At 36.4% G+C, this 26,774-nt stretch overlaps 1 protein-coding gene across 1 annotated transcript; it reads left to right on the plus strand.

The window, feature by feature from the left end:
- The first annotated feature begins 3,609 nt into the window (after positions 1–3,609).
- On the plus strand, positions 3,610–26,365 carry LOC121379025. Its single transcript, XM_041507466.1, has 16 exons — positions 3,610–3,706; positions 5,252–5,396; positions 6,286–6,487; positions 7,187–7,352; positions 8,020–8,220; positions 9,392–9,659; positions 10,378–10,451; positions 11,213–11,332; positions 13,727–13,892; positions 14,451–14,602; positions 17,678–17,888; positions 19,275–19,479; positions 20,453–20,735; positions 21,842–21,990; positions 23,217–23,421; positions 24,898–26,365. The coding sequence occupies exons 2-16, from the start codon at positions 5,273–5,275 to the stop codon at positions 25,147–25,149; spliced, it is 2,778 nt and encodes a 925-aa protein (XP_041363400.1). The 5' UTR covers positions 3,610–3,706; positions 5,252–5,272; the 3' UTR covers positions 25,150–26,365.
- Positions 26,366–26,774: the final 409 nt, after the last annotated feature.

The raw sequence follows: 26,774 nt of genomic DNA on the forward strand, positions 1-26,774 counted from the left end.
GCTTTATCTACAGAGGAAAGCTAATCTTGACTATGATATATGGTTTCAACAATGCCTGTAGGAGGACAGCCAGTTTTATAGTGCATTGCCATACTTTAATCAAGAAGTGCAAGTATTTTACAGAAACATTGCTCAAACTCTTTGGAGGGTGCAGTACCTTTAACTTAACCGTCATATTTAATTAAATTGGCACATCATTTGCATGTGTCACCAAGACTATAGAACTACTCTTGGATATATACTGAGCAACAAAATAAATGTGGATATTAATTTGTTTTTCTTTTAATTTGTTTTAAATTATTTAATTTGAATCTCATTAGTTTATATGTCTATAAAAATTATTAATGTCTTTTGAACATTTTAGCCCTATTTTGACAGTCTATTTAAAATCAATTTTATCATAAAAAACAAGTGTATTGAAATATTTGTGCTTATTTTGTTGTACAGTATAGATGAACAAAATATTTGGCAGCACTTTTGTTTTACTTGATTCGAGGAGGTATAAAGACCATCAAGAAGTAATAACATATTTTTAGTTATCCTGTCCAATGTTCTCTCTTGCTATGAATATTGTTATTCATTTTTGTATATACGATTTTTATCACAACAAATATAAAACATTAGACAAGTCGGTAAGGCAGTATAAGTCACTGATATCATGAGACATGTTTAAAGTACTGATTGTGGTTAGAGCAACAACAACAAAAAAAAAAAAAAAAAATGGATTGTGCAATTACAAATAAGACATTATTTGCAATAACTGATTACATGTATTTAGTTTTCATGTACTAATCGCATATAATATGGACGGTCAGGAAAAGTGAACTATCATTCAGTGGTTGATGCCTGTAGTTTCAGAGGTGATTTGGTTACGCTGTAATTTACTGTAGTCTGCTTTTAATCACATCTGTCTTGAAGCCTTTCTAGATATATTTTGTTACTGTTCTTTTGTTTTAGATAAGCCATCTGTATGGTGTTTTTTTTGCTTTTTGCCATGGTTGTGGGTTCTTAATTATTAAGCTTTTTGTTTATTTCTACTACAACAGTAACATACGAATATTTTATAACTACAATGTTAGTAAGCTCTGACAGTACATGTATTTACACTTGAAAACTCAAAGGTGATTTGGAACACTGTAGCAATAATAAATCGGACATCACATTAAAGTACAGAAGAAATGAACATGTCTGTTACTTTTACAGTTTTGATTGCATTGTCATTATAGGGAATAAGAAATTGTATTTTAAAATCCTATAGGTTTCTGTGTTTTGTATTTGAAATCTTGATTCCAGTCGGCTGCATTCTTCTTAACTTATACCAATGTAAAAAGCCTTATTGTGCATTTGTTCATTGTCATTTGGTGTCGTATGGTTGTCAGAATATATAATGAATAGAAATGCATTTCTGCTGAATTACAAATGAATCTATGAAAAGTGTCCACAGTATTTAATGATTAATATGTATCACTGAGAAAACGAGGAATTTAGGCATCTGACATTCTGTATAAGCATGATAATATAACCATTTCTTCCTTTACAATTCCACAGTGCATTTGGACATTTTCTGTTGTTAGATCATTTTATCATATAGACTGAAATAAAGGTATTCTCTGTCATGACGATGTAACTGGTTGCTGCTTTTTATTTATTAATTGTTTCTGATTGTTATTGACATTTAAAAAAATATATTATGGCCAACACTGGTTTAATCGTGGTGACCATGTTGTATATTTGAAATAAAGACTTTAGCCAAATGTTATTAAAACATATTTTATGACATAAACACTCTGACATCAACCATGGTGGCCATCTTGGATTTTGCATTTGGGAAACAAACCAATTAGCACAATTTCTGAGATGCTTTATAGTTTGCATTAGTTTTCAAAATAACCTAAATAATGAAAAACATGGTTAACATGCTAAACTGTTAGCAGGTTCCCAGGAGCCTATTACTAAATGGGGAATTCACTAATTGAATACTAATGATTGACCCATGTCATAGCTCTCTCTGTGTGTGTGTGTGTGTGTGTGTGTGTGTGTTTGTCCAGGCAGCATGCTTGAACCTTAAATGGATATAAGCATAAAAATTAATTAAAATCAAATGAATCTACGGGACACGTCATTGGAACCTTTACAGAGATTTTCCAATGAAAGCAGTTTTACCTGATTGTATGAATATATATTATGGACACATGTTTGCCATGACCATAGCGTATGTTCTAGACGACCATTCGCTGAACTAAAATTGGATATAAATATGTTAAATGCGTATCATGATCTTTGTATAATTTGAATTGGCATAGAGGTGATGTCTGCCAAAGTAAGTCATCATTGCCTCCAGATAGCATGTTACCTGTGGGCAATTGGTGGACCACGTGGGTTTATTGTTCTCCCCCCCCCCCCCCCATCATTTTTGTTGGTTGGTTTGGTTGGTTGGTTTTTTTTGGGGGGCGGGGGGCAGCCACCGTTGCCTATTGACAGTCTCACTCAAACCAACGTCGATTTGGCAGCGAATTCTGACTGACAATTCAGACAAAGGTGTCGTCTGGCCAGTTTCTAAATAACGACTGGCATATGGTAAAGAGGCTTGTAACGTCTGCCCCACCTATGTCGGGACATAGTCCAGTGATTAAGCACTTGCCCGAGGTGCAGTTAATCTAGGATCGTTTCCAGTCTGTGGGCTCTTTTAGCTAGCTATTTCTCATTCCAGAAAGTTCTGCACAAATGGTGTAACAAAGTCCGTAGTATGTATTTTTTCCCCCCTAGGATTGATCGCTGGCTGTGGAAGGGTTCGAAAGATGAATACGTCGCAGTAGACGTAAATTCGGACAAAGTAATAGAGATATTCGAGCAAAATTAGCTTGCCTGTAACCTTTTCACCATGTATTTCCAGTTGTGATTCAAAATGTATAGTGATTCGTTTGAAACCATACATAGCTGTTTGACAATAATGATAACATGAATAAATGTTATACGGATTCGGGCATTTTCATTTATTTCGGGCAAAAATGTAGCCTACGTGCATCTAAATACGTTTAAAAACAACTCGTAAGATAAATTGTATCTTACGGCCACACGTGTAGTATAGAGATATAATTTACATCTGTGTCCGTAACACACACATAGCCATGCATCACGACTGGTATATCAAAGGCCGTGGTATATGCTATCCGATCTGTGGGATGGTGCATATAAAAGATCCCTTGCTGTTAACCGAAAAGAGTAGCCCATGAAGTGGCGACAGCGGGTTTCCTCTCTCAATATCTGTGTGATCTGACGCCATATAACCGTAAATAAATTGTGTTGTGTGCGTCGTTAAATAAAACAGTTCCCTCCGTAACACACTGATTTTTTTTATCTGTAAAATGTAGGGGGAGATTGACCAATCCCAATATTTTTTTAAAAATAAATATTGTTTAAACCAATATAAGACACTGGTATCCACAACAAGAAAATATATTTAATGTGTCATTTTAGTCGTTAAAGGATTTTATTAGTCACAAACATTTTACAGTGCAACAAAATCAGGATTGTGCCTTTTAAGTTTTAACAGTTGCTTTGCAAATAAATCCGCGTTTTAGACCTGCCCATCGATCGGAAGTAAGCGGTGCGCATGCGTATGTTACTTAGCAACGTTTCAACATCTTGGTGGATGATAACAAATAAATTTATGCATCGAAGGTTCAGCATCGTTGATTTTTAACAGGTACGATATAATATTAGTTACAAACAATTGCAGCTTTGAAATAGTAACATTTTACTACATTTATTTAGTTTGGTGAATGTTTTCTTCATTTCATATTACTTTAGCAAAATATTGGTTTTGTTACTCATGCAGTTTCATTTCTGTTGAACTTGAACTTTGAAGTTACTTTTTGACCATTTCAAACTGTTAAAAGTTTAAGTTAAAGGTACTCCACCCTCAACAGTTTCCATGAAAATGAACGATAGTATGCGTAAGTCACCATAACAATATAAAAGTTTAAACATGGGGAATATGAGTGTAACATACAGCATGGCAATAAATAGTGCACGGGCACATTTAGTCAGTACTTTCCTTAACGTGCACAACAAGTTGCTTCCATCTGTGTAGCTAATTTAAAATAGCGCAGAATTTTTTTATGTTGTTGTTGGAAAATTTATTTTGTTAATAATGATGAAAGTTTTTCAATCGGGATTTAGCGAGTACAGTAGGTTATACATATTTGGTCTGTGTGTCCATTTGTTGCACTATTTTGGTTGAGAAATGGTTGAAATATGGTGCCACAAGTTTGTTGATATTAAGCAATAATGTGCATTTTATATCGTTAAATAGGGGGCGGGATGTAGCCCAGTGGTACAGTGTTCGCTGTGCGGTCGGTCTGGGATCGATCCACGTCAGTGGGCCCATTGGGCTATTTCTCGTTCCAGCCAGTGCACCACGACTGGTATATCAACGGCCGTGGTATGTACTAACCTGTCTGTGGGATGGTGTATATAAAAGATCCCTTGCTGCTAATCCAAAAGAGTAGCCCATGAAGTGGCGACATCAGGTTTCCTCTCATTATCTGTGTGGTCCGTAACCATATGTTTGATGCCATATAACCATAAACAAAATACCGGCCTCGGTGGCGTAGTGGTTAGGCCATCGATCTACAGGCTGGTAGGTACTGGGTTCGGATCCCAGTCGAGGCATGGGATTTTTAATCCAGATACCGACTCCAAACCCTGAGTGAGTGCTCCGCAAGGCTCAATGGGTAGGTGTAAACCACTTGCACCGACCAGTGATCCATAACTGGTTCAACAAAGGCCATGGTTTGTGCTATCCTGCCTGTGGGAAGCGCAAATAAAAGATCCCTTGCAGCCTGTCGTAAAAGAGTAGCCTATGTGGCGACAGCGGGTTTCCTCTAAAAAAACAAACCTGTGTGGTACTTAACCATATGTCTGACGCCATATAACTGTAAATAAAATGTGTTGAGTGCGTCGTTAAATAAAACACTCTTTCTTTTCTTTCCATAAACAAAATGTGTTGAGTGTGTCGGAAAATAAAACATTTCTTTCTTTCTTTATATATGGTTAAATATGCATACCATGCCAAATGCCTTAATTGTCCCTTCCTTTAATATTATAATTGCACAAAATCAATACAGGTATACTATTTTTTTGAAAATTTAATTATTGAGATAATATTTTTAATTCTTTGGGTATAAAATTAAATTTAAAATTAAATTATTATATCAATTTGTTTAGTTTTGATATTTCTCTGTTTCAGTTTGCAGTTAGCATTGTCATCATGACAGCTGAAGTGTCTCCCGGAATTATTGAAACTAATCTTCGTACATTGGCCCAGACCAAACGAATTAGGGTCACAGAGTTCTTTCAGGATTTTGACAAACTGCGTTCAGGCTATATCACAGGTAAAAGACATTTATTTTTATACCTATTTGCTCTTATTTTGGTACTTAAGAAAATATCGTTAAAAATAATAAAAAATGTGCAATAAATTGTTCTTTTATCACAAACTATTATACCAATCAAAACTGATAGTCTGTATTATTATGTTATTCACTATTTTAAACTTAGTAATGGCATTGCTTTGGCATCTAGGTTAAAGAATTAAATCACTGAAATAGTGTAATCCATTTTTTTAAGAGAACATGTATAAAAGTAAAACATACAAAGCTACTGGATATGTAATGTGAAGATGAGATTTTGTTGACTATTATCAGTAATAGCCTGAACATGGGTTTACAGTTTATAAACATATATTTATAAAAGATCCCTTGCTTTTAGTCAAAAGCCTCAACTTGTGTTGAGAACCTTTTTTGACAGCTGTTTAAATATTTTGCTCAGTATTGAAGTCTTTCTGACTTTCTGTTCTTCATCATTTAAATACAAAACTGTCAGCTGTATTGGTGTAGTGGTGAAGCCATTGGACTTAAGACTGGTAGGTAATTAGTTCATACCAGCTTCCACTTTGAGTATTAACCTCTCAATGGGTAGGTGTAAAGCTACTGCACTGACTTCTCTTTCACTAAGAACTAACCACTGTGCTGGACAGACATTCCAGTTAGCTCTGGTATGTTCCCCAGAATTTTAATTGGATGTATTAGCATGGAAATAAATTATAATGAATAAATAACTTCAGGAACTTGTTTACAAATAAAAAATATTCAGAGTATCTTTTTTTAATATGAGTTACTATTACAATATAAATGTGTAGCTTAACTTCTTTCTTTTTGAAAAGCAGAAAACTTTCTGTTAATTGAATTTTATATAAATGTCAAAATGTTTGTTCCTTCACAGAACCACAGTTCTTCAGATGTTTGTGGCAAACCCTTGGTGTTCAGTTGTCAAAGGAGGAGGCAGATGCCCTGGCTGAAAAATATGACTTGAAAAGAAATGGACAAATAAATTACAAACTGTTCTGTGAGGCCATTGACCGCCACTTCAATCCGAACGATGTGAAGAGGAATCCCGAGGCACAGAAGGACTCTCCGCTAGAATTGTAAGAAGACAATACTACGAATACTCGCACAAGCATGCATATGTACCTTGCATTATTAACATTGGGCATTTAGCTTACGGGTGGGTGGTCCAGACACACCCATCTCACCACAAACACACACAAAATATACCGATGCATACCGATGGATGATTGAACAAAGACAAACATACAGTGCCAGCAAGATATTTGTCAGTTATCGAGTAAAAACCTTTGGTGCTTTACTTCGCTCAACAGCACATTCGCTGAAGAGCAGAATCGGAACAACTTCGAACGACCTACTTGCCCACCTGTGGTGTACAAGTGTGTATGTCAAATCTGTATGTGTAAATTGCTGGCACAGGCTACTGTATATATGTAATCAGTTTTGTATGTGATGTTTAAATACGTTCTATGGATTACTGATCTGAAAAAGAAAAAAACTAATACACTCTTGAGACACACGCACATTTACTATGACTCCTATAGGTCTGTGTGGGTAACCACAGGATAAAAAATTAGAAGAAATGTAATAAAATAAGGTAAATTGGATGCATAAAGTTCATTGTACAATATAATAATGCATAATGGCAGATAAGGTCTTTGACCGATATGATCATAGTATTTTCTGCATTTTATTATAATAATGAAAGTGTGTTTTAACATAGTGGTTTATTGAAGTGTTTTTGTGTGTGTTTATTGGAGTGTTTTTATGTGTTTTAGTCTGGGGACGATGAGGTCTCTAAGACCTCTGAGTACAGCTGCGGAGGGTAAAATGGAAGGGCTCCTCGATCGCTTGTCCAAGTACTACCAGGTCCATGGAATCAACCTCCGCACCTGTTATGAAGACTTTGACCGCCATCACATGGGGGTGGTTACTGAAAGCCAGGTAACCGACATGTTTGAAGGCCCCATCCCTGAAGAGTTTTGATACTAAACTGATATTTATTCTTTTGCATTAAAATTAAGGTAGCCAAAATATGCATTGGCCGAAGCATTTGAAAAATTAATTAATACTCCCCTGTTCCCCCTTTTTTTATACATACAAAACACAAGACAGCAACATGATAAAGAGTTTTAATGTAATAAGGCAGATTATGTTTGCTGTAAGAATAATAAAAATGATCTCATTAAAATCATAAAATGTCCTTCATTTAGGAAAATAATGGGGACTGGAATGATAATGGCAGACTGTTATATATGCACTGTTGTGCCACCACAAGTCAAATATTAAAACACACCAATTCAAGGTGGATACATAATTGCCTGGAAGATGACAGCAACTTGAGGGGGGAAAGAGTAGAGCTATGTATTAGTTTGATTTTTAATGAGGGGTGGGTGGGGGGACGTCAACAATTGCTTCAAAGTTGGTGGACCACTACCCTCCTGGCTCCACCACTTCTAGCATCTACTGGGTATATATATAATGGCTTTATGTTCATATGCAAATATGCACTATTGCAATCAAGTTTTTTGTTTGTGATGGAATGTTGTTGAATATTTGTTCATTTATTTTCACCTGTATTGTATTAATACTGATGTTGTTCACTGTTCAGTTTTACCGCAATTTCCCTGGCCCACCTGACGTGTCTGAACAGGAGCTTGGCATGATGCTGTCCAAGTACCGCGACCCCGAGCATCCCGGTCTGCTGAATTACCTCAACCTCCACAACGACATCGTCGCCGCCTCCAGCAGCCAGCAAACGCCCGATCATTGCAAACTGCCCGAGGTTAACCTCAACATTGCTCCATGTGTGGTCAGTGTTTTTAGCTTCATAGAAACTACCTATAGTCTGTCCCATCTTCCTACATTTGTTTGACGTAAGAAGAATAGTAAAAGTGTTTTGGAAATGATAAAATAATACTATTTGTGTGTGCATTTTAGAAAACAATCAGTTCTGATATAAATAATGTGCAGTCAATTCCATACCATGAAAAAAGGCGTTCCTAGGGCTCATATTTTCAGTTATCTTAGCCCTGCGATATCATAAAACCGTTATTGGCTATAATGTTATACATTATGGCATGTGATGTAGTAACATCATAGCCTACAACAGTTTTATGATAAATTAGTGCTAGGATAACTTTGAATATCTCTAGCCAGGACTGAAATCTAATTTAAAAATCATAGTGGTTAGCAGGATCAGTTAAAACAAATTGCTACTGTCCCACATCAAATTTCACTGGAATTAAAATTATTGCATAATTTGTTTGTATTATCTATAACATTTTGTGTTGGAAAGATGCACATTTTCATACTTTAGTTTTTGACCAAGGGCGAAACCACACTCATGGAAATGTTAAGGAGGAAAACATTTACAGTCCTCAAAATAATCAGAACTAGCTGCCCCAAAAACATGTCATTAGTTGAAAATAATTTCTGTAACCAATCCAGTGTGACAACCAACCCAACAAGCAAAGGTTTATCACATTTGTGAAGCTTACCAGTGGTCAGATTTAAGCATTTGTGATATTTCGTAACTGTCATGTTGAATTTAGCTGCACCAGGAGATGCTTTCACCCCTCAAAACAAAAGCAGGGATTTATCAAAAAAAAATTTCACCAGGTCTGATGGAATTGTGAAAAGTAGTGCGATTTATTTGTAATTGAGACATTTTTAGGCCACTTGGTTTATTAGTGCAGATATAATTACAAAAATATTCATGTGTCAATTTTTGAATTTTCAGTGCCACTTGCTTTTGGGAAGGGGCCTATATTCGGTACCATAGAGTTCCTGAATAAATCCCTGACAAGTGCATTTAAAAAATATTATTGAAGGTCTTCCAAAGAACAATCTCTGTAAAACATCGTAGTGCCTCTTGACCAATAAACGTTGTCTCAGGTGACTGGACGACTGTCATTTTTGAACCCTGGATCCCACATTTTACCTCAGTACTGTCAAAGTAAAGTGTTTTGTTTCATTAACAGTGGACACCAGACTCGACTCTGAACCACATCCTAGACAAGATCCGAGTGGCTGTGTACAAGTACGGGATCCGCACGATCGAGTTCTTCAAGGATCACGACAAACTGAGGAGCGGGGCGATCACAGACAACCAGTTCCTGTGCGGCCTGTCTCTCGCGGTAGGCATGCAGGCTCAGCTCTCCAGGGCCGAAATGCAGAAGGTGTGTGAATACTTCAGACAGCCTGATGGCCGGGTCAAGTATAAGGAATTCAGCGACATTATGGAGAATGGTAATTGCATTGATTTAAAAAAAATAGTTATACCCCTTATGTTATTAAGGAGGAACCAAATTCATCAACTGCAAATTTTTAAAACAGTTGGCGCATTTTATTTTGCAAAATACTTTCATGTAATAATTGATATTTAAAAAAAACCCTGTCTATTTCTGCAATTTTAAAAATTTAATTGACAATTTGGCGAAAAGCTTTTGTTCACCCAGAGCTAGCTCTGATAGATGTATATATTGTACAGGCATGTGGACAAAGTTGTTTTGTTGTCACATCATGCTTCCCTGGAAAATACATTGTACATTGAAAAAACCCTAAATATTTTGTTGGAGTGCATGGGAGGTGGGGTTTTTTTTGTGGTTTTTTTTTGTGGGGGGGGGGTTCAACACCCAAAACCCCTCTCTGCGCACATGCCTGAGATACCAATGTTTTGTTTAAACTAAATGTCTGCAATGTTCCATTCACAGTCAAAATAGTGGTGGTGTGTCTGGTGGTTTTTTTTTTGTAAACTTAATTTTTTTTAAAAACGTTATGAACCAAAGTGAAAAATACCTTAATGATTAAAACTCAGAGTATATTGGCAGGGTTTGAACCAGAATTGATTTTCTTGTTATACATTAAAGTTTCTAGCTAATTTTATTAGGCAGCCACATTGCTGCTGGTTATTTGTTATAGGATCATGTACATTTTGTTTTTAAAGTTTTGTTATTTGTTTTTTTAGCATTCAACATTCCAGACCTAGAAAAGAAACCAACTGAACACGTTGTTAGACCAAGGCAAGGAGAACTGTGGAGGGTTAGTAATATAATAAGTCATTTTTGATTGGTCCTCAATATGGACTATGTATGAGAGATGATTTCTGATTGGTTCTAAATGTCAGGTTTGTATTAGAGATAGTTTCAGATTGGTTCTAAATGTTGATTATGATTTTATATTATTTAGGTACTTGTTCTTCCATTATTGCTTGATGTTCTGTAAACGTTTTTATATGATCATATTTCCATTTGATTGTAACCTCTTTTTGATGGATATTCTTTTTGCATTTACATGTCATATTTCATTTGAAATTAGGTTAAGAAAAATATAAAAGTTTGGTTTGTATAATTATTACTCTTAAAATAATTATTAAACTTGTATTGCATTCATTCATGCATTGCTTTTGGTTTCATACTGATCTTTGCAAATGGTTTGTTTTTGAAAGATCAGTATGAAATTGGAAACACCCCAACAGCACCTCAAATCCATTTATACACACTGTTCTAGACTGTAAAATCATGGAAATAGTATGCCAGTTTGGTGGTATAGTGTCAGCACACCAAGCTCTATGGTGACAGGGGAGAATTGAAAAAGATGGTTCATTTCATCCTACTATGGGGAAAAGAAGTATGGCCAGTTCCTTTACATTAAGTCTGAGCAATAAATCCAGATTCTAATTGTATTATTATCATTGACTGAGACTGTTGAATTCCTTATTGATTTAAATGTATTTATCTGTTGTTACAGTGTGTGATTTTGTTTTAAAAATTAAAGAATTACCTGTTATAAATTTATTCCAGACTCTGAAGCCACTGTCAGAAGACGAAGAAGAACGTTTGACTCAAGTTCTGCGGGAACTGTCAGACGACGTGCGAAGACGGCGTTTGATGATGTACCCTTACTTCAAAGATTATGACAGGGTATGAATTTGATAAACAGTGTTCACATCACTGGGAAACAGTGACATATCAGTGTTCTGGCTGCTTCATTTAAGCGGGGCGCCCCGACCCGCTATTCCATTTTGCCACCCTCCTTTCACGTTCCCCGCCCTCCTTTATTTTTGAGCGCCCTCCTTTATTTTTGAGCGCCTCTCTTTATTTTCCAGCACCTATCTCTGCTATTTCCAAATGCACTTTTTTCCACACAAAAAACAACGATCAGTCTGCACACTGGACATCAAAGAAAACAAGCCGCGTTGTGTATGAAAAAGCAATTGACGAAACATTTACGACAGTTACCGTAACGTAATTTAACAGTATTTTTAACAGCCTCTATTTTGTCCAATATCTGTATCCATTTGTATGTTTGATAGACACAATAAAAGTTATATTTTATGTAAGCAATGAAAACATTATATTTTTTACGAATTCGGCAATCTCGTATTGAAAAAACCCCTCTTATTTGGCGCCAAATTTGTCACGTGATCAGAATGGTCATTCTGTCTTTTGTTTCCACTAACTATCGTATGATATTTTGTCCTCAGTTGCAGATATAATTGGTTGAAACTGATGATTTTTACTTTCTGTTATTCTGTTTATTCAGCAGTTCTTTATAAAATATTGTAAACTTTTCATTATGAGGGGATATGAACGCTTATAAAAACAACGGAAGTGGTAGTGTTTATCATTAAAATCATTTATCTTGAGTGCCAAGTAATATATACACCACCTTTACAAAAACGAAACTACTTTTTATCAGCTGGCAATAATATTTTATCACAGCGATCGATTCATTCGATGAAGATGGAAATAACAAAAATGTATCTGACATTAGGAGATCACTTTACAAACATCTTTATTGTTTTTCGTATATCTTGAAATCTTTATTAAAAATAATAATATTAAAACTTTGATCGGTCCAGCAAAGCCGGAACTGCCCGTGAATGTCAGACCGATATCATCTTTGGTTCAATTAAAAGACGAGTTTTTTTTATAAACCCCTTTGCACTTTTTTGTAGGCAAAATAAGGAGTATGTCTTTTCTCAAAGTCTACCAACACACAACAATATGATAACCAAACTACTCCCCCCCCCCCCCCCCCCCCCCCCCTTTTTTCTTTCTTTTTTTTCTCTCCGTTTATTGGTGGGGGGTTTTGGGTGTTTTATTTTGAAGGGTGTGGTGCAGACTGGCCGCCCTCCTTTAATTTTCACCCAGCGAGAACACTGCATATTCAGGAGGGAGAGCACTTGTAAACAATATGACAAGTTTTCATCCTCTTTTATTCTGTCTCATTCATTTATCAGACCGGCCTCGGTGGTGTAGTGGTTAGGCCATTGGTCTACAGGCTGGTAGGTACTGGGTTCGGATCCCAGTCGAGGCATGGGAGTTTTAATCCAGATAATAACTCCAGACCCTGAGTGAGTGCGCAAGGCTCAATGGGTAGGTGTAAACCACTTGCACCGACCAGTGATCCATAACTGGTTCAACAAAGGCCATGCTTTGTGCTATCCTGCCTGTGGGAAGCGCAAATAAAAGATCCCTTGCTGCTAATCGGAAAGAGTAGCCCATGTAGTGGTGACAGCGGGTTTCCTCTCAAAATCTGTGTGGTCCATAACCATATGTCTGATGCCATATAACCGTAAATAAAATGTGTTGAGTGCGTCGTTAAATAAAACATTTCTTTCTTTCATTCATTTATCATTAGATGCAAAGACCAGTCTAACGAGTGACCACAAGTGTTTAATCTCCTGAACATATCACTGGTTTAGTTGTATATATGTCTGGTACCAGTTAGGTTATGGTGTGCTTAACTAAATGTCAAATAGTATTCCAGATCATGGCAATATCTCATTTAATATAAAATGTGTAAAGATTTCATTGTCATTTTGGGCCAGTCCCATTGGACTAGTGGGGGGTGGGGGGTGGGGGAGAATGCCATATGTCAGAGGTCAGGTTAAATATTCACAAAAACAGAAAACAAGTTTTCTTAATGCTTTATATATATATATATATATATATATATGCTGTAATATGCATATTTATTATTCCCATGGTTCAACATAACTGAGTTAATACAACCATACGAAGTACACATGTAGTAACAAGTAATCACGTGACCAATTAATGATGAAATGGGAAGCGACGTCATAACATCAAGTGGCTTCAGAAATGACATCATTTTGTCAGCTCCTTCTACTGCTTCTAGTTATGTTTGAAACATTTTAACATTATTCATTACAAAACTCGTGTCAGGATTCATGTATTACCCACGTTCTCGCTTAGGCAATACAAGAATCCTCACACTCATTTCATAAAATCAGTATGACACACAAGCTCATATAATAATCTCTATGTATATTCTTGTCTTTGTTTCAGGGGATTGCGTACACGAGAGTTGTAACGAAGACGCAGTTCGCTCGTATTCTTCACTTTCTGAGTTTGAATGTGGCCTCCACAGATCTCCAGTTGTTATGTCGCAAGTTTGAGGACCCGTCAACGGGCGACATTAACTACCCAGCATTTGTGCAAGCCGTCGATCAAGGTTTATAGTTCATTTAACTTGCTAGTGTCATGTGTACAGGACCAACAGGGGCAAGATAGGGGTCAGGGATAGGAGTGTTATTTAACCCAGGTCTTCAGCTTAAAGAGCTCAAATGTAGACACTTGTTAAGTTGAGTATATAAATTGGTGTGAATACGCATAATGCATAAGTTCTATCTGGCCATCTGGTTATAATTGTGTAACAGACAGATATATTCTATGGCAATACAGTTATTTTTGGTTATAATGGCTAAAACCATCCTTGAACAATATTTTCGGTTAGTGTATCGGTCAATTTATACTGTTACATAGCCAACATTGTAACTGTGACTTAATTGTGTTGGTTGTCGATATTGTAAAACATTTTTGTTTAATGTTACATTTATAAAATATTGAAGGAAAAAACCCATAAAGGACCAAAGTTCTGAACGAATAAGTTTTGATGCTTTTTATGAGTTGGTTTGCAGCAAAACAATTTTTTTTCCTAGTTTTGTCTTAAGATGTTTATCTACAGTAGGCTACTAGTAAGAGTAATTTGACAAACTGAATCTCTCTGTAGAGTTCGTTGGCCACACCATGGATGATGTGAGTCTACAAGATGTACACCGGACCAAAGGGCCAGTGCCAGAGAGAATTCCACCGGAGCCGGAAATTACTTTCGACGAACTCATGTCCCAGATTAGACACATCGTGCTTACAAACAGAATTAGGGTAAGAATGAGTAAATGTTGAAGTTGATTGCTTTTCAATCGATAATGAAAATATTGAATGGTTGTAATGGGTATATGTTTAGTATACATGCATGTTGGATATCTGCTCTTCAAGAAAGCAATAAAAAATACATGGTAACATTATATGGCCGTTTCTAAGAATGCTTGTATGTTTAAATTATGAAGTCAGCTGTTTATCAACCCATTAATAAAAATATATACTGTAAATCATGTAATTAATACGTCATGATATTATTGCGTCGGTACATGAGTGAACAAAAATGCGTATTTTTATTAATGCGTCGGGCAAAAGTCCACATCACATAAAACCACAGTTGTGTTGTTATTATATTGTTTGGGCTTCATCTTTCATGTTAAAAGAAGTCAGTAGTTGTTTTCACAGCTACTACATAACCTGAAGCTAATCGCATGGTGGGTCGACCAGGAAGCCCTAATTACTTGAAGTAGTGTAATTAGTAATTATTGTTAAGGGTATGCCTCGCACTTTTGTGTGGTGATTGCTTCTAATTAATCCACCAGTAGGAATAAAAGGTAAACGGGTCGCTATTACAGGGCACAATATTTCACGCGAACACAGACGTATTATTCTAACAAATGTTTTAGACTGATTTTATACACTTGATGCGCAGCACATGAATAGACGTTAACAAATGCGATATATTGCAACAGTCACAACTTGTGACCAGTCTAAATTAAGTGCCATGTATAGAGTTGAGCCAAATGGTTTGAAGAAATACGCACGGATTGTTGGTTACAGTTATATAATTTTCTACTGTTTCATTTTTAAAAGAATATATTTAGTAATAAAATTTGTTGATTATAATTTTGTAAATGTTCAAAACAGTTTAAATGTATACAGTAATCCAGAAGTGTAAGAAAATTGGAAAAATACTCACATCGCAAAATGAGCTTTTTAAAAACAAAACATTTGGAACATCACTGTATTATATAACCGCTATGATATTCCAGGAAAGTGAAAATAGAATGGCAACATCGAAACGAAAGAAAGATTCTTGAAGTATTCACAAAAAGACGTTTAACAAAAATTGTTTTTGTATTTTGTTTCATCTTTATATTATAAAAGTTTTATTTTATTTAGAAGTATTATAGTAAAATCCTGCACATTTTTTGTATTGGGAATGAGACTAAACAAAATGCGTCAAGTTATTATTGCGTCGATGTGTTCACCACATTTTTCGCATTAATTACTTGCTCGCATTAATTTCATGATTTACAGTAGTTATAATATCGCTGTCTGTATGGATATTTGTTTAGTAAATGGATAGTGATCAAACTTGTACCTTTTGATGGTTGCATCTATAAAGTCGATAGTTGATAATCATAAAAGCGTACAATGCTGGAACTGTTTTACTGTCTGTAGGAATACATTTGACAGATAATTCATAGGAATTTCCCATATGGTAGCAGAAGGTTATATTTTGACTAGAACTCACTAACTTGTTTTAGACACAGGTCTGTAGGAATCCATGAGTGGGAAGGGGCCCCACACTTGAAGCAAAAAACATTTAATTGTTTTTGTTCTACCAGTTCTATGTAATTATTTTTATATACATCGAAATAGTCTGGTTTACATAGAGGACCGGTTTAGATGGAATTCATCCAAAGTTATGGTTCTTGAATGGTCGACAACTCACGATCAACAATGACATTTGAACCCATGGATGGTTGGGAAAAACAGTCATACAAGCCAGACGTGCAATCGATTATTTCACAGACATAAAAAATATACTTAAAGGGACTTTCCTGAGTTTGCTGCAATTTTTGAGATGTTATCGACTAACAAAGACTTTTTAATGATTGTAATTACATATCAAATACATTTTTCTGCATAAAATATTAGTGGCTACATATTAAACGTGTTAATTCGTGTATTAATTTGACTTTAGTTTGTAACGAAAGTTCAATATGTTGCCGTTTTTTGAGTCGCTCCGCCATTATAAATGAAATAAGACAACATAAAATATACGAGTGACTCACACCTATTTATACATGCGTTAGGTTGACAAGTATTAACTCGCCGAATTCATAATATTAATCTGATTGATTTAACAGCATTCCAAAATAAGAGTAAACTTCACACGAGTGCGATTACTTTTTGTATTTGATCTTGCGGTGGCGTCCTGATTACTTGGCAATTGACGATCATTGTTCAATTAATTAAGCAGCCCGTCGTTCAGTCAAATCCCAATCCGGTGTAGTCAGAGGTAATTAATGCATGAACGGTTCTTTCATTCTTGATTTTTGATCCGGAATCCGGAGTAAACAAAATACGGATTAGGCAGAGATTTATACCTAAGAAATAAACGGTAGCTGGACGGGGCTTTAGAAATGGACCAGTTTACGCAGAGATCCGGATTACACAGAATCTGGTTTAGACAGAGTGCAATATATATATATATATATATATATATATATATATATATATACACACACACACACACACACATACATACCTAAAATATTTCAAGTTACCAACCCCTGCCCCACTTCACCCACTTCATATACCGTTACTATGGGACTGGGACAGATAGTCTAGCTAAGTTATTAAATTCTGTCCAGAACAGTAAGCTTGAACCATTACTATGTTTTGCATAAAAGCATGAAGATAGGGTGGGAGGTAGCCCTTGTGGTAATGCACTCGCCTGATGCATGGTTGATCTGGGATCGATCCCCTTCGGTTGACCCATTGGGCTATTTCTCATTCCAGCCAATGCAACATGACTGGTATATCAAAGGCTGTGGTATGTGCTATCCTGTTGGATGGTGCATATAAAAGATCCCTAGCTACTAAAAGAAAAAATGTGGCATGTATGTCAGAATTAAGAAATGTTTGACATCAAATAGCCGATGATTAATAATAATAATAATACATTTTAACATTTATTTCAAATAAGTGATCCATAGAGCTTTAATAAATCAGTGTGCTCTAGCGGCATCGTTAAACAAAACAAACTTTATAACTTTAAGAAGATAAATAATGACCATCATTTTTTTTAATAATAAATTCCTATCAGCTTGTGTTTCTGTCTTTCAGCTAGGGGAATACATGGAGGACTTCGACCCTCTGCGCAGCGGCTCAATCACCAAGTCGCGATTCCGTCGTGGACTCAGTCTGATGGGACTTAGTAAACTTGGGTGGCACGATCTGACTGATTCTCAGCACCAGATGCTGTGTGATGTCTACCAGGACCCTACTAAAGAGGACAACGTACTGTACGCACAGTTCATCAGAGATGTTGAAAGTGGTACGTTGTTTTGTGTTGTGTTATTTGGTACATTGTTTTGTGTTGTGTGTTATTTGGTATGTTGTTTTTGTGTTAGTGTGGTGTGTCCTATTTGGTATGTTGTTTTGTGTTAGTGTGTTATTTGGTATGTTGTTTTGTGTTAGTGTGGTGTGTCTTATTTGGTATGTTGTTTTGTGTTGTGTGTTATTTGGTATGTTTTGTGTTAGTGTTATTTGATACGTTGTTTTGTGTTAGTGTGGTGTGTCCTATTTGGTATGTTGTTTTGTGTTAATGTGTTGTATTTATTTGGTACGTTGTTTTGTGTTGGTTTTATTTGGTACATTGTTTAGTGTTAGTGTGTTCTGTGTTATTTGGTATGCTGTTTTGTGCTTGTGTTTTATTTAGTATTTCGTTTTGTGTTTTGTGGTATTTGGCATGTTGTTTTGTGTTGTTTGGTATGTTATTTTGTGTGTTTGTGTTATTTGGTATGTTGTTTTGTGTTAGGTTTTTTATTTGGTGTGTTGTTTCACATGGTATTTTGTTTTGTATTTGTGTGTTATTTGATGTGTTATTTTATCATGGTTTTATATCTAAAATTTGACTTGACACCCATGGCTTTGAATTTTGGGTATTTTATCATGGTTTTATATCTAAAATTTGACTTGACACCCATGGCTTTGAATTTTGGGGATTTTCAGTTTCATTTAAAAAAGATCTTGTTAGAACCGAAAAGACTAATACTATTCATTCAAATTAATATCTAGTCTTATGTATTGTTTTCAAAATATGCCTTTATGTAATAAAAAATGAGAATTATTTACATTGATTGGGAATTTTTTACTCCAATATTGGGAATAAAAAATGACATAGCTTTTGAGGAATGGTGGGGAATGATACCGATTATCGGAGTCTAGAAACATAGGTGATAAAACCTTGTTTTGTGTTCTTGTTTTATATGGTTTTGGTTTTACATGTTATTAGGTATATTGTTTGTGTTTGTGTATTAGTGTGTTTTATGTGGTTTTGTTTTTATGTGTTATTTGGCATATTGTTTTGGTTTGTGGTTAATTGGTTTGTTATTTTATGTTTGTTTTGTTTTTGTGTGTTATTTGATTTGTTTTTGTGTATGTTATTTCAGGCCTCTGATAATTGTGAGAACGATAGTTTTATTGGCCTTCGCTTGTGCAAGTCTAGTTTTGCGGAACCCAATTTTCATTCTCGCATCAAATTTAGGACATAATATACATGTTCATGATGGGTTCCACAAAAACTAAATGGGTTACCTCAGGTTGTTTTTGAATAATCCATAAATCGTAGGGTTTTTTTGTTGTAAAGTTTCAATTCTCACAGGCCTGTGTTTTTACATTGTTCTACCAGTAATAAATAAAACGCACCATCTATTTGCAGTGTTCACAGAGAGTAACCTGGAAAAGGACCCCACTTACCGAGTGCCACCCTCTAAGATGTTTGTTGTGCCGAAGCCTGGCACGGTGAGTGTGGAGGCTGCGAGCGATGACCATTCAGACTTGTTGATGAAGACGATGGACCGGTTGAGACAGAGGGTGGAGCAGAGGAGGATCCTTGTGGAGCCAGTCTTTGAAGACTTCGACAGGTGAGACGAACTTTTAAAAACAGCAGTTTGGTTTTGCTTTAATGACACTGCTAGAGCACGTTGATTTATGAATCATCGGCTACTGGATGTCAAACATTTGGTGATTTATGACATATAGTCTTAGAGAGGAAACCTGCTTCATTTTTCCATTAGTAGCAAGGGATCTTTTATATGTACCATCCCACAGACAAGATAGCACATACCACAGCCTTTGATATACCAGTTATGGAGCACTGGCTGGAATGAGAAATAGCCCAATGGGCCCACTGACGGGGATCGATCCCAAAACGACAGTGCATCAAGCGAGCGCTTTACCACTGGGCTACGTCTCGCCCTGTCACCAGTAAGTCTCATGTAGTTGTTAGTTCTCTGTTTTTCATGACATGAGGTTGAGTGCTCACTCGAGGTGCTTGCGTCACAGGATCGAACCACCTCGATGGATCTATTCAACTGATTAGGTTTTTTCTCGTTCCAATCAGTGTACCACAACTGGTCAACAACTGTGTATGTGCTTTTCTGTCTGTGGGAAAGATCCCTTGCTGTATTAGGAAAAAATGTAGCAGGTTTCCTCTGACGTCTACAAGTCAGAATGACTAAATTTTTGATGTCCAATAGCCAATGATTAATTAAGCAATGTGCTTTAGTGGTATTGTTAAAAAAAAATTGAACTACATCTTGCAAGAGTTGTAGGGAAAACATTATAATTGTCTTTTGTGGATTTGAAAATACTCATAGATACATTACCGTACTATATACTATGTTGTGGCAGTGAATCTATTTTTTTCCAGTACTTGTTTTGTGATGCTGCGTTGTTTTTTGGTGTTTTTTCTTACAAAGATTGACTGGATGTGCTGTTCATGATTCCAGTCAATTTTCAAATTGATTAGCAACTGCCACTAATGAATATTTTGAAAATGAAATGTTCGCTACTTTGAATTTCCGGATGATTTTATCTCTTCTTTTATTTATCCAGGCATAACAATGGTCACGTGACCCAGACCCAGTTCCGCCAGTGTTTGAGAATGCTCGATCTGAACGCCACTGAATCTGAACTGGCGTCCATTGAGGCCATCTTCTGCAACGATGTCGGCTTCAACTACGTGGCATTCCTCCGTGAGCTGCAGCCGAAAGACCCACCCAGATTCATGTATCAAGAGATCCAGGACCTACTGAACCGAACCAATCAGAAGTCGAAGCTTCCTGAGCGTAACTGTATGGGAGATCTCGAGAACGTCCTGCTAAAAATTAAGACCAAAGTGAGTCTTTTGTTTTTTCTTCCTTTTCTAGAAAAGTGATATTAGGTTGTAAGGTGTAACCCCCAAAATATGTATTAGTAATTTGGAATTTAAACTCTGTAGTCAAATTCATATTTCATTTAGCCATTCAACAAAAATGTTTTCATCTACAATCTACATAATATTTTTTTTTTTTTTTTTTTTAATTAGTAGTGAAATATATTTACCAAATTCAACTTTAAATTGCATTCAATGGTTTGCCTTAGGATGCTGTGTGATTGACAGTATCAGGTGTGATGGGCTGAACAATCAATTCACTCTTGGTGGAGCCGTTCAGCCAATGCTTCTTTGCTAGTATCTCAAAAGCAGTGAGATGCTTTGGGCTGTCTATGGGAAAGTACAGGCAGGGGGCCATGGGTGGTGGTGGTGGTGGTTGTAGTCCCCCCATTAATCCTGAATCAGAAATATTATTGGTAGTAAATATTAAGGCTGAGATGAGTTTTACTTGTAGAATGTAGGAAATTGCATTTCAGGACATCTAGTTTTAAAATGTTTATGGAAGAGCATACCCCCCGAACCCCCTAGAAACTTTACTTTGCTCCCATGATCTCAGTCAATCTATCCAATCTACTTGCTTCCACCATGCCTGAAGTAGGTTTAAAATATCCCTTGCTATTAGTAGTACTGTGCATCATTTGTGGTGGAAACGGTGTGTGTGTATGGGTAGTTGAATTTCTCTAGAGTAATTACTGCAGTTATTATACAAATATTGAAAATGTATAGTTAAACAGCTAACTTGAGCCTTTTTGGCTTGATGAAATTATCTGTGCACAATTTATGTCTAAAGAACCTTTCTAAACAACACGTACAGTTTTGCTAGTTAATACATTACAAACTGGATTGTACTCTCTGTAATTGGATTTCTGGTGAACTGTTTTTACAGTGACTGTATATGCCAACCATTTTCTGGGAATTTTTAGTGTTTGGTGTTGATGTCATTTTCATGTACTGCTGAAATGGCACAAAATGCATGATGATTTCCAAAAGCACAAGTCTTTTGTGTATGGATATAAAATGAAGAAGCCGTATACGGATTGGTTATTAATTGGAGTTTTGTTATGTTTTAGGTTGCCAAGGAAAGAGTACGAATTATTGATTTTATGCGAGATTATGACAAGCTACATTCCGGTCGAGTGCTCAAGAATTTATTCCGACGAGCTCTAACGCTGTGTCGATTCGACCTTTGTGAATCCGAGATGGCCATTTTGGAAGACAAGTGAGTCAGATTTAGTGAGCTCCATGGTCTAGTGGATAAGCTGCTGGACAATCAAGCTGATGATAATGGTTCAAATCCCGTCAAAGCTGGCTCACACTTTCATTCATCTTTCTCATCTGTCATCCTCTGCCTATCATTCTCATTATCATAATATGAAAAAAAACCTTTCCAATTTCTCACATGATTTCAATCTGTTTTGACCCTGTCTGTCAAGTTCCTCCGACTGTCTTCTAAGCGGTCCACATCATCGCCTACCTGTCTCAACTTCCTCCACGGGTGCAGTCTCTGTGTACTTCTCTGCACCCACCTGGCATCCTTGTCCTCTGCTGCTAATAAAGCTGGTTTGACCCATGGCACTAACTAATGACCGCCAATAGTAGGGGAGTATAGTAGGTGGTTACAAATGCCTCTTGACAATGCCAAAAGTAACCACTGAACACTCTGAAGTGGTCAGACTAAGCCCACAGCTAAAGCTGATGGGGACTTGGGCAGGATACCCACAAGAGACAAGCGCCTGCCACCATTGGAGAGACAAGTACTGGGATGTGGAAATGGACAGCAAAAGAAGTTGAAAGATAGGAGTTGACAGAGTTGTTAAAATCATGGGTTGTCAAATGCCATGTGAATTGATGCAGTAGGTTTTATCCTGCCGATTGACACGTTGTGTTTTTACATATTACAATCCTATCCTTCCAACCACTACTAGGTATCGACCTGTATCTACATCTTTTGTGAGAAAGATCAATATTAATTCTTCTTGCCATCAGTGGTAATGAATACCGTAAATAAAAATGTGTTGACTTTGTCGCTAAATAAAACATACTTTCCTACAGTGGTAATGACTGCTGTCAGCAAGTGTTTTTATTAATTCCCTACCGGTCCTTTTGTCAGTCTACCCTGTCTGTCTGTCTGTCCTTCTGCCTGTCCATCCATCTGTCCCACATATAGCTTTCTGGATGTTATTTTCACAATTCCTCAAGATATTGAGCTGAAATTTACAGTTACAGAACAAGTTTGACATTAATGGCGATTTACTAATTTTTGACAAAGTTATGGCCCTTGAACTAAGGAGATATGAAACAAAATTCTTGGGCCCAGTAGGGGACATGTATTGCTTTAGCAGAATACTGGTTTTTATTTAAAATGTTTTTTATCTTTAATAATTATTGTTGGCAAACAAAACATTTGTCTTTGATTTTTGATTATATTCCTTGCTTCACCTGCAGGTACGAGAGTTGTGTGAACTCTGATTATGTGGATTACGTGAGGTTCTGCGACGAGATCGAGTCCATCTTCACGCGGAAGGAGCTGGAGAAGACGCCGCTCTCGGATGTGGGTCAGTTCACCGTGCCGGAGGAGTGGCAGGAAAACAAGCTGCCTGACCAAGCAAAGAGCAAATTCAGAGCATGCATGGAGCGAATTGCTGAGAAGGTTCGTTGATAATAAATTTAAAATAATTTTATTAGCATAGCCAGGATTTTATATTTGGGGTGGAGGAGGAGGGAGGGCACCAACTGACTATGAGTAATACCATGGGGTGTAATAATGATTGTGTTGTATTGTACTGTGTTATGTTGTGTTGTATGGTATTGTACTGTACTGTACTGTAGTGTACTGTACTATATTGACAGGTAAATATAAAAGGTGGTGGGGTAAAAAAAGAGGAGTGATTGGGGAGGCAGCATGGACCCCCTTTGGCTATGCTGGAGAACAAAGTATAATCTGTAATCTTAATGTGTTAGTTATTACTGTCTACCATTACAGGAACAAAGCAGGGATATTTGTTTAATGACACCTGAGTAAAACTTGAACTAAACCAAAGCTATTGTGTATCTTAACATATGGGTGGGGTGTGAGGAATTTAGCTCAGTTGATAGAGCACTTGGCTGAGGTGCTTGGGTCATAGGATTGAACCTTCTGAGTGGGTTTTTTCCCAACCTAACCATTACTCAATGGGTGGTGGACTCGTCTGAAGTATTTGGGTCATAGGATACAATCCCCAGGGTTCACCCATTGAATTCTCCCCTCACCCCCTCCCAACCAGTGCCTCATGACTGGTTTATATGAGGCTGTGGTATGTGCTGTGGTGTATGTGGAAACGGGCAGATAAAATATTCCTTTCTGATCAGAATGACCAAATGTTTTGACATCTAATAGCTGATGATTACTTATCTGTGTTCTAGTGGTGTTGTTCAAAACAAAACAAAACAAAAAAACCCTGTAAATTTAACACATGGTTGTTTTCACACTTTGTCTAGATAGGGGGAAAAATTAGATTGGAAGGGAGGAAACCCAGTGCCACAACAAAGGTTACTCCTTCAGAATAACTTCACAGGATCTTTTATGTCCCAACCACATCAACGATTCTGATATACCAGTTGTGGAGCATTGGTTGGGACAGCGTAAAAATCCAATGAATTAACTAAGAGCAATCGATTCCTTTTCAACTTGACCTGCCCTCAAACTAGTGGCATTCCCCCATGTTAGTAGACTGATCCGAACATCCCAACAGCCAATGGGATGGGTTAAAATCTTCCAATGAGTCCTCTGCTTCCTCTTCCATGTTTAAATTTAGTTTTTTTAATTCATTTGCGTGTCGGATGAGTGTTCTATCACTGAGCTATGAGTTAGGTTAACTAACTGTGCGACTATTTGAAAATAACTATAGTCCTTCACACAGGGAACGCCTTTTTTCATACTATGGAATTTACTACAAATTATTTATTTCTGAGCCGATTGTTTTCGAAACTGCACACAAAAACAGTGGGATTTTTTTTATATTTCCAAAACACTTTTACTTTTCTTCTTACATGAAACCAAACTGAAATTATTTATAAAAAGAACATTTTGTAGTAGATGAGATGGACTATAGAACAGTGTATTTTCATGACGTCACTCTTTTTGCAGGTGCGACAGCGCAGGATGCAGCTGTTTCCACTGTTTGAAGATTACGATCGCGTGCACAACGGGACAGTGACCCGCTCGCAGTTTCGCCGAGTCCTCACAGAACTCGAGCTGAACAACTTGGTGACCCACGAGGAAATCCAACTCCTATGGCAGCAGTTTGAGGTCAAGGTTGGCGGAATAAGCGATACCAACTACATCGCCTTCTGTGACATGATTTATGATATGGGCAAATTCGAGTGGCGGAAACCTTGAGTCTGTTATGTATTTATAAAAAGTGATAATGATATTTTGAATATACATGAAAAATTATAACGATATTTTGAAGACGTTTTAATTTCCAATTCGCAGTCTGATGTGTCAAGCACGCTGCTGTTGTAAAAAGAATATTTTAAAAATTCATATATTATAATATATTTACATGTAAAATAATATATACATATATTGTTGAACCTGTATTAAACAGTCACTTTAACATGTCAAAATGTGCCCTATGAAGACATTTAGCTGCTGTATACAATTCTGTAAATAGTAGATTAATTGGTGACTGCTTTATAAAGATGTCCATTTAAACAGGTTGACTAATATGAAGACATCTTGTATATAACAACCATCTTTCTTTAAAGGGCACCTCCATTATGTATGTTATCTCTATAGAGACCACCTAAGTCATATTGCAGAAGTGTTGGGTGGTCTTTATAAGCAGTTGGCCTCTGTAGACAGATGTGACTACTCATACAGCATTCATTTACCTTTAAAGTATTATTTTAGTGTGCTCATCTTGTGTTTTGTTTTACACATAATGTTTGTCAGCATTATTTTTGTAACTAATGACTTTGGTTTATCAACATTTGTTAAAAGGATCAACAGTTGCTTGTGTATTAACATTTTATATTATATATTAGTGGGTGAATATGTATTTATAAAAACATCCTTATTATTTTTTTAAAGAAATATTGTAGTAAAGAAAATCTGTTTTAATAAAAAAGATAGGAACCTTTCTTCTTTTTTAAAAGCTGTTATTCTGTGACATATTAGTGGGTGAACATTTGTAAAACAATGTCTAAAGAACCTCGTTTTTACATATAGTGAAGAAACCTTGTTTTTATAAAGGAATATGTGCCTCGGTTGTTGTCCAGTGGACAAGTAAACATTTTCAGTGCAGTTTCATTTTTGGCAATCACAAACATCATCCTGATACTTGAATAAAATAAACCATTTATTTGGACAAGTGAAAAAGTTTTGCAGAATTCTTGGGGTTTTTTCATTTAAAATAGTACATATAAATTGTAAAAGAGAAGAAAGCACAAAGAAGGAATGAAATATAAAGCTGACATGAGAACCAAGTTGGGGAAATGTTTCATATTTCAGTTATAGCTAATAATATTGTTTAAAGCTGGCTTTCTCAAACGGTGTTTACTGAAATTACATTGACAGTGTAATTTGAGCAAAATACAGATGTTTAACAATTTTAATTGTTGTTGTTGTTTATTAAAGACAATTAAAAAATGTATGTTATTAGTGTAGGGTGTGTGGTGCTCACTAGTATACATTAGTGTAGGGTGTGTATGTGGTGCTCACTACTATACATTAGTGTAGGGTGTGTGGTACTCACTAGTATACATTAGTGTATTGTGTGTGTATGGTGCTCACTAGTATACATTAGTGTATTGTGTGTGTGGTGCTCACTAGTATACATTAGTGTAGGGTGTGTGTGGTGCTCACTAGTATACATTAGTGTAGGGTGTGTGTGGTGCTCACTAGTATACATTAGTGTAGGGTGTGTGTGGTGCTCACTAGCATACATTAGTGTAGGGTGTGTGTGCTCACTAGTATACATTAGTGTAGGGTGTGTGTGTGGTGCTGACTAGTATACATTA

This window comes from Gigantopelta aegis, chromosome 8 (genome assembly GCF_016097555.1).
Source record: "Gigantopelta aegis isolate Gae_Host chromosome 8, Gae_host_genome, whole genome shotgun sequence".
In the NCBI taxonomy this organism is placed as follows: domain Eukaryota; kingdom Metazoa; phylum Mollusca; class Gastropoda; order Neomphalida; family Peltospiridae; genus Gigantopelta; species Gigantopelta aegis.

Bases quoted from the DNA above. Each gene is read 5' to 3' on its own strand.
- LOC121379025 (XM_041507466.1), top strand. From the start codon at position 5,273: ATGACAGCTGAAGTGTCTCCCGGAATTATTGAAACTAATCTTCGTACA. The intron at 5,397-6,285 runs GTAAAAGACATT...GTTCCTTCACAG, and splicing joins GCGTTCAGGCTATATCACAG to AACCACAGTTCTTCAGATGT. The intron at 8,221-9,391 runs GTCAGTGTTTTT...TTTCATTAACAG, and splicing joins TCAACATTGCTCCATGTGTG to TGGACACCAGACTCGACTCT.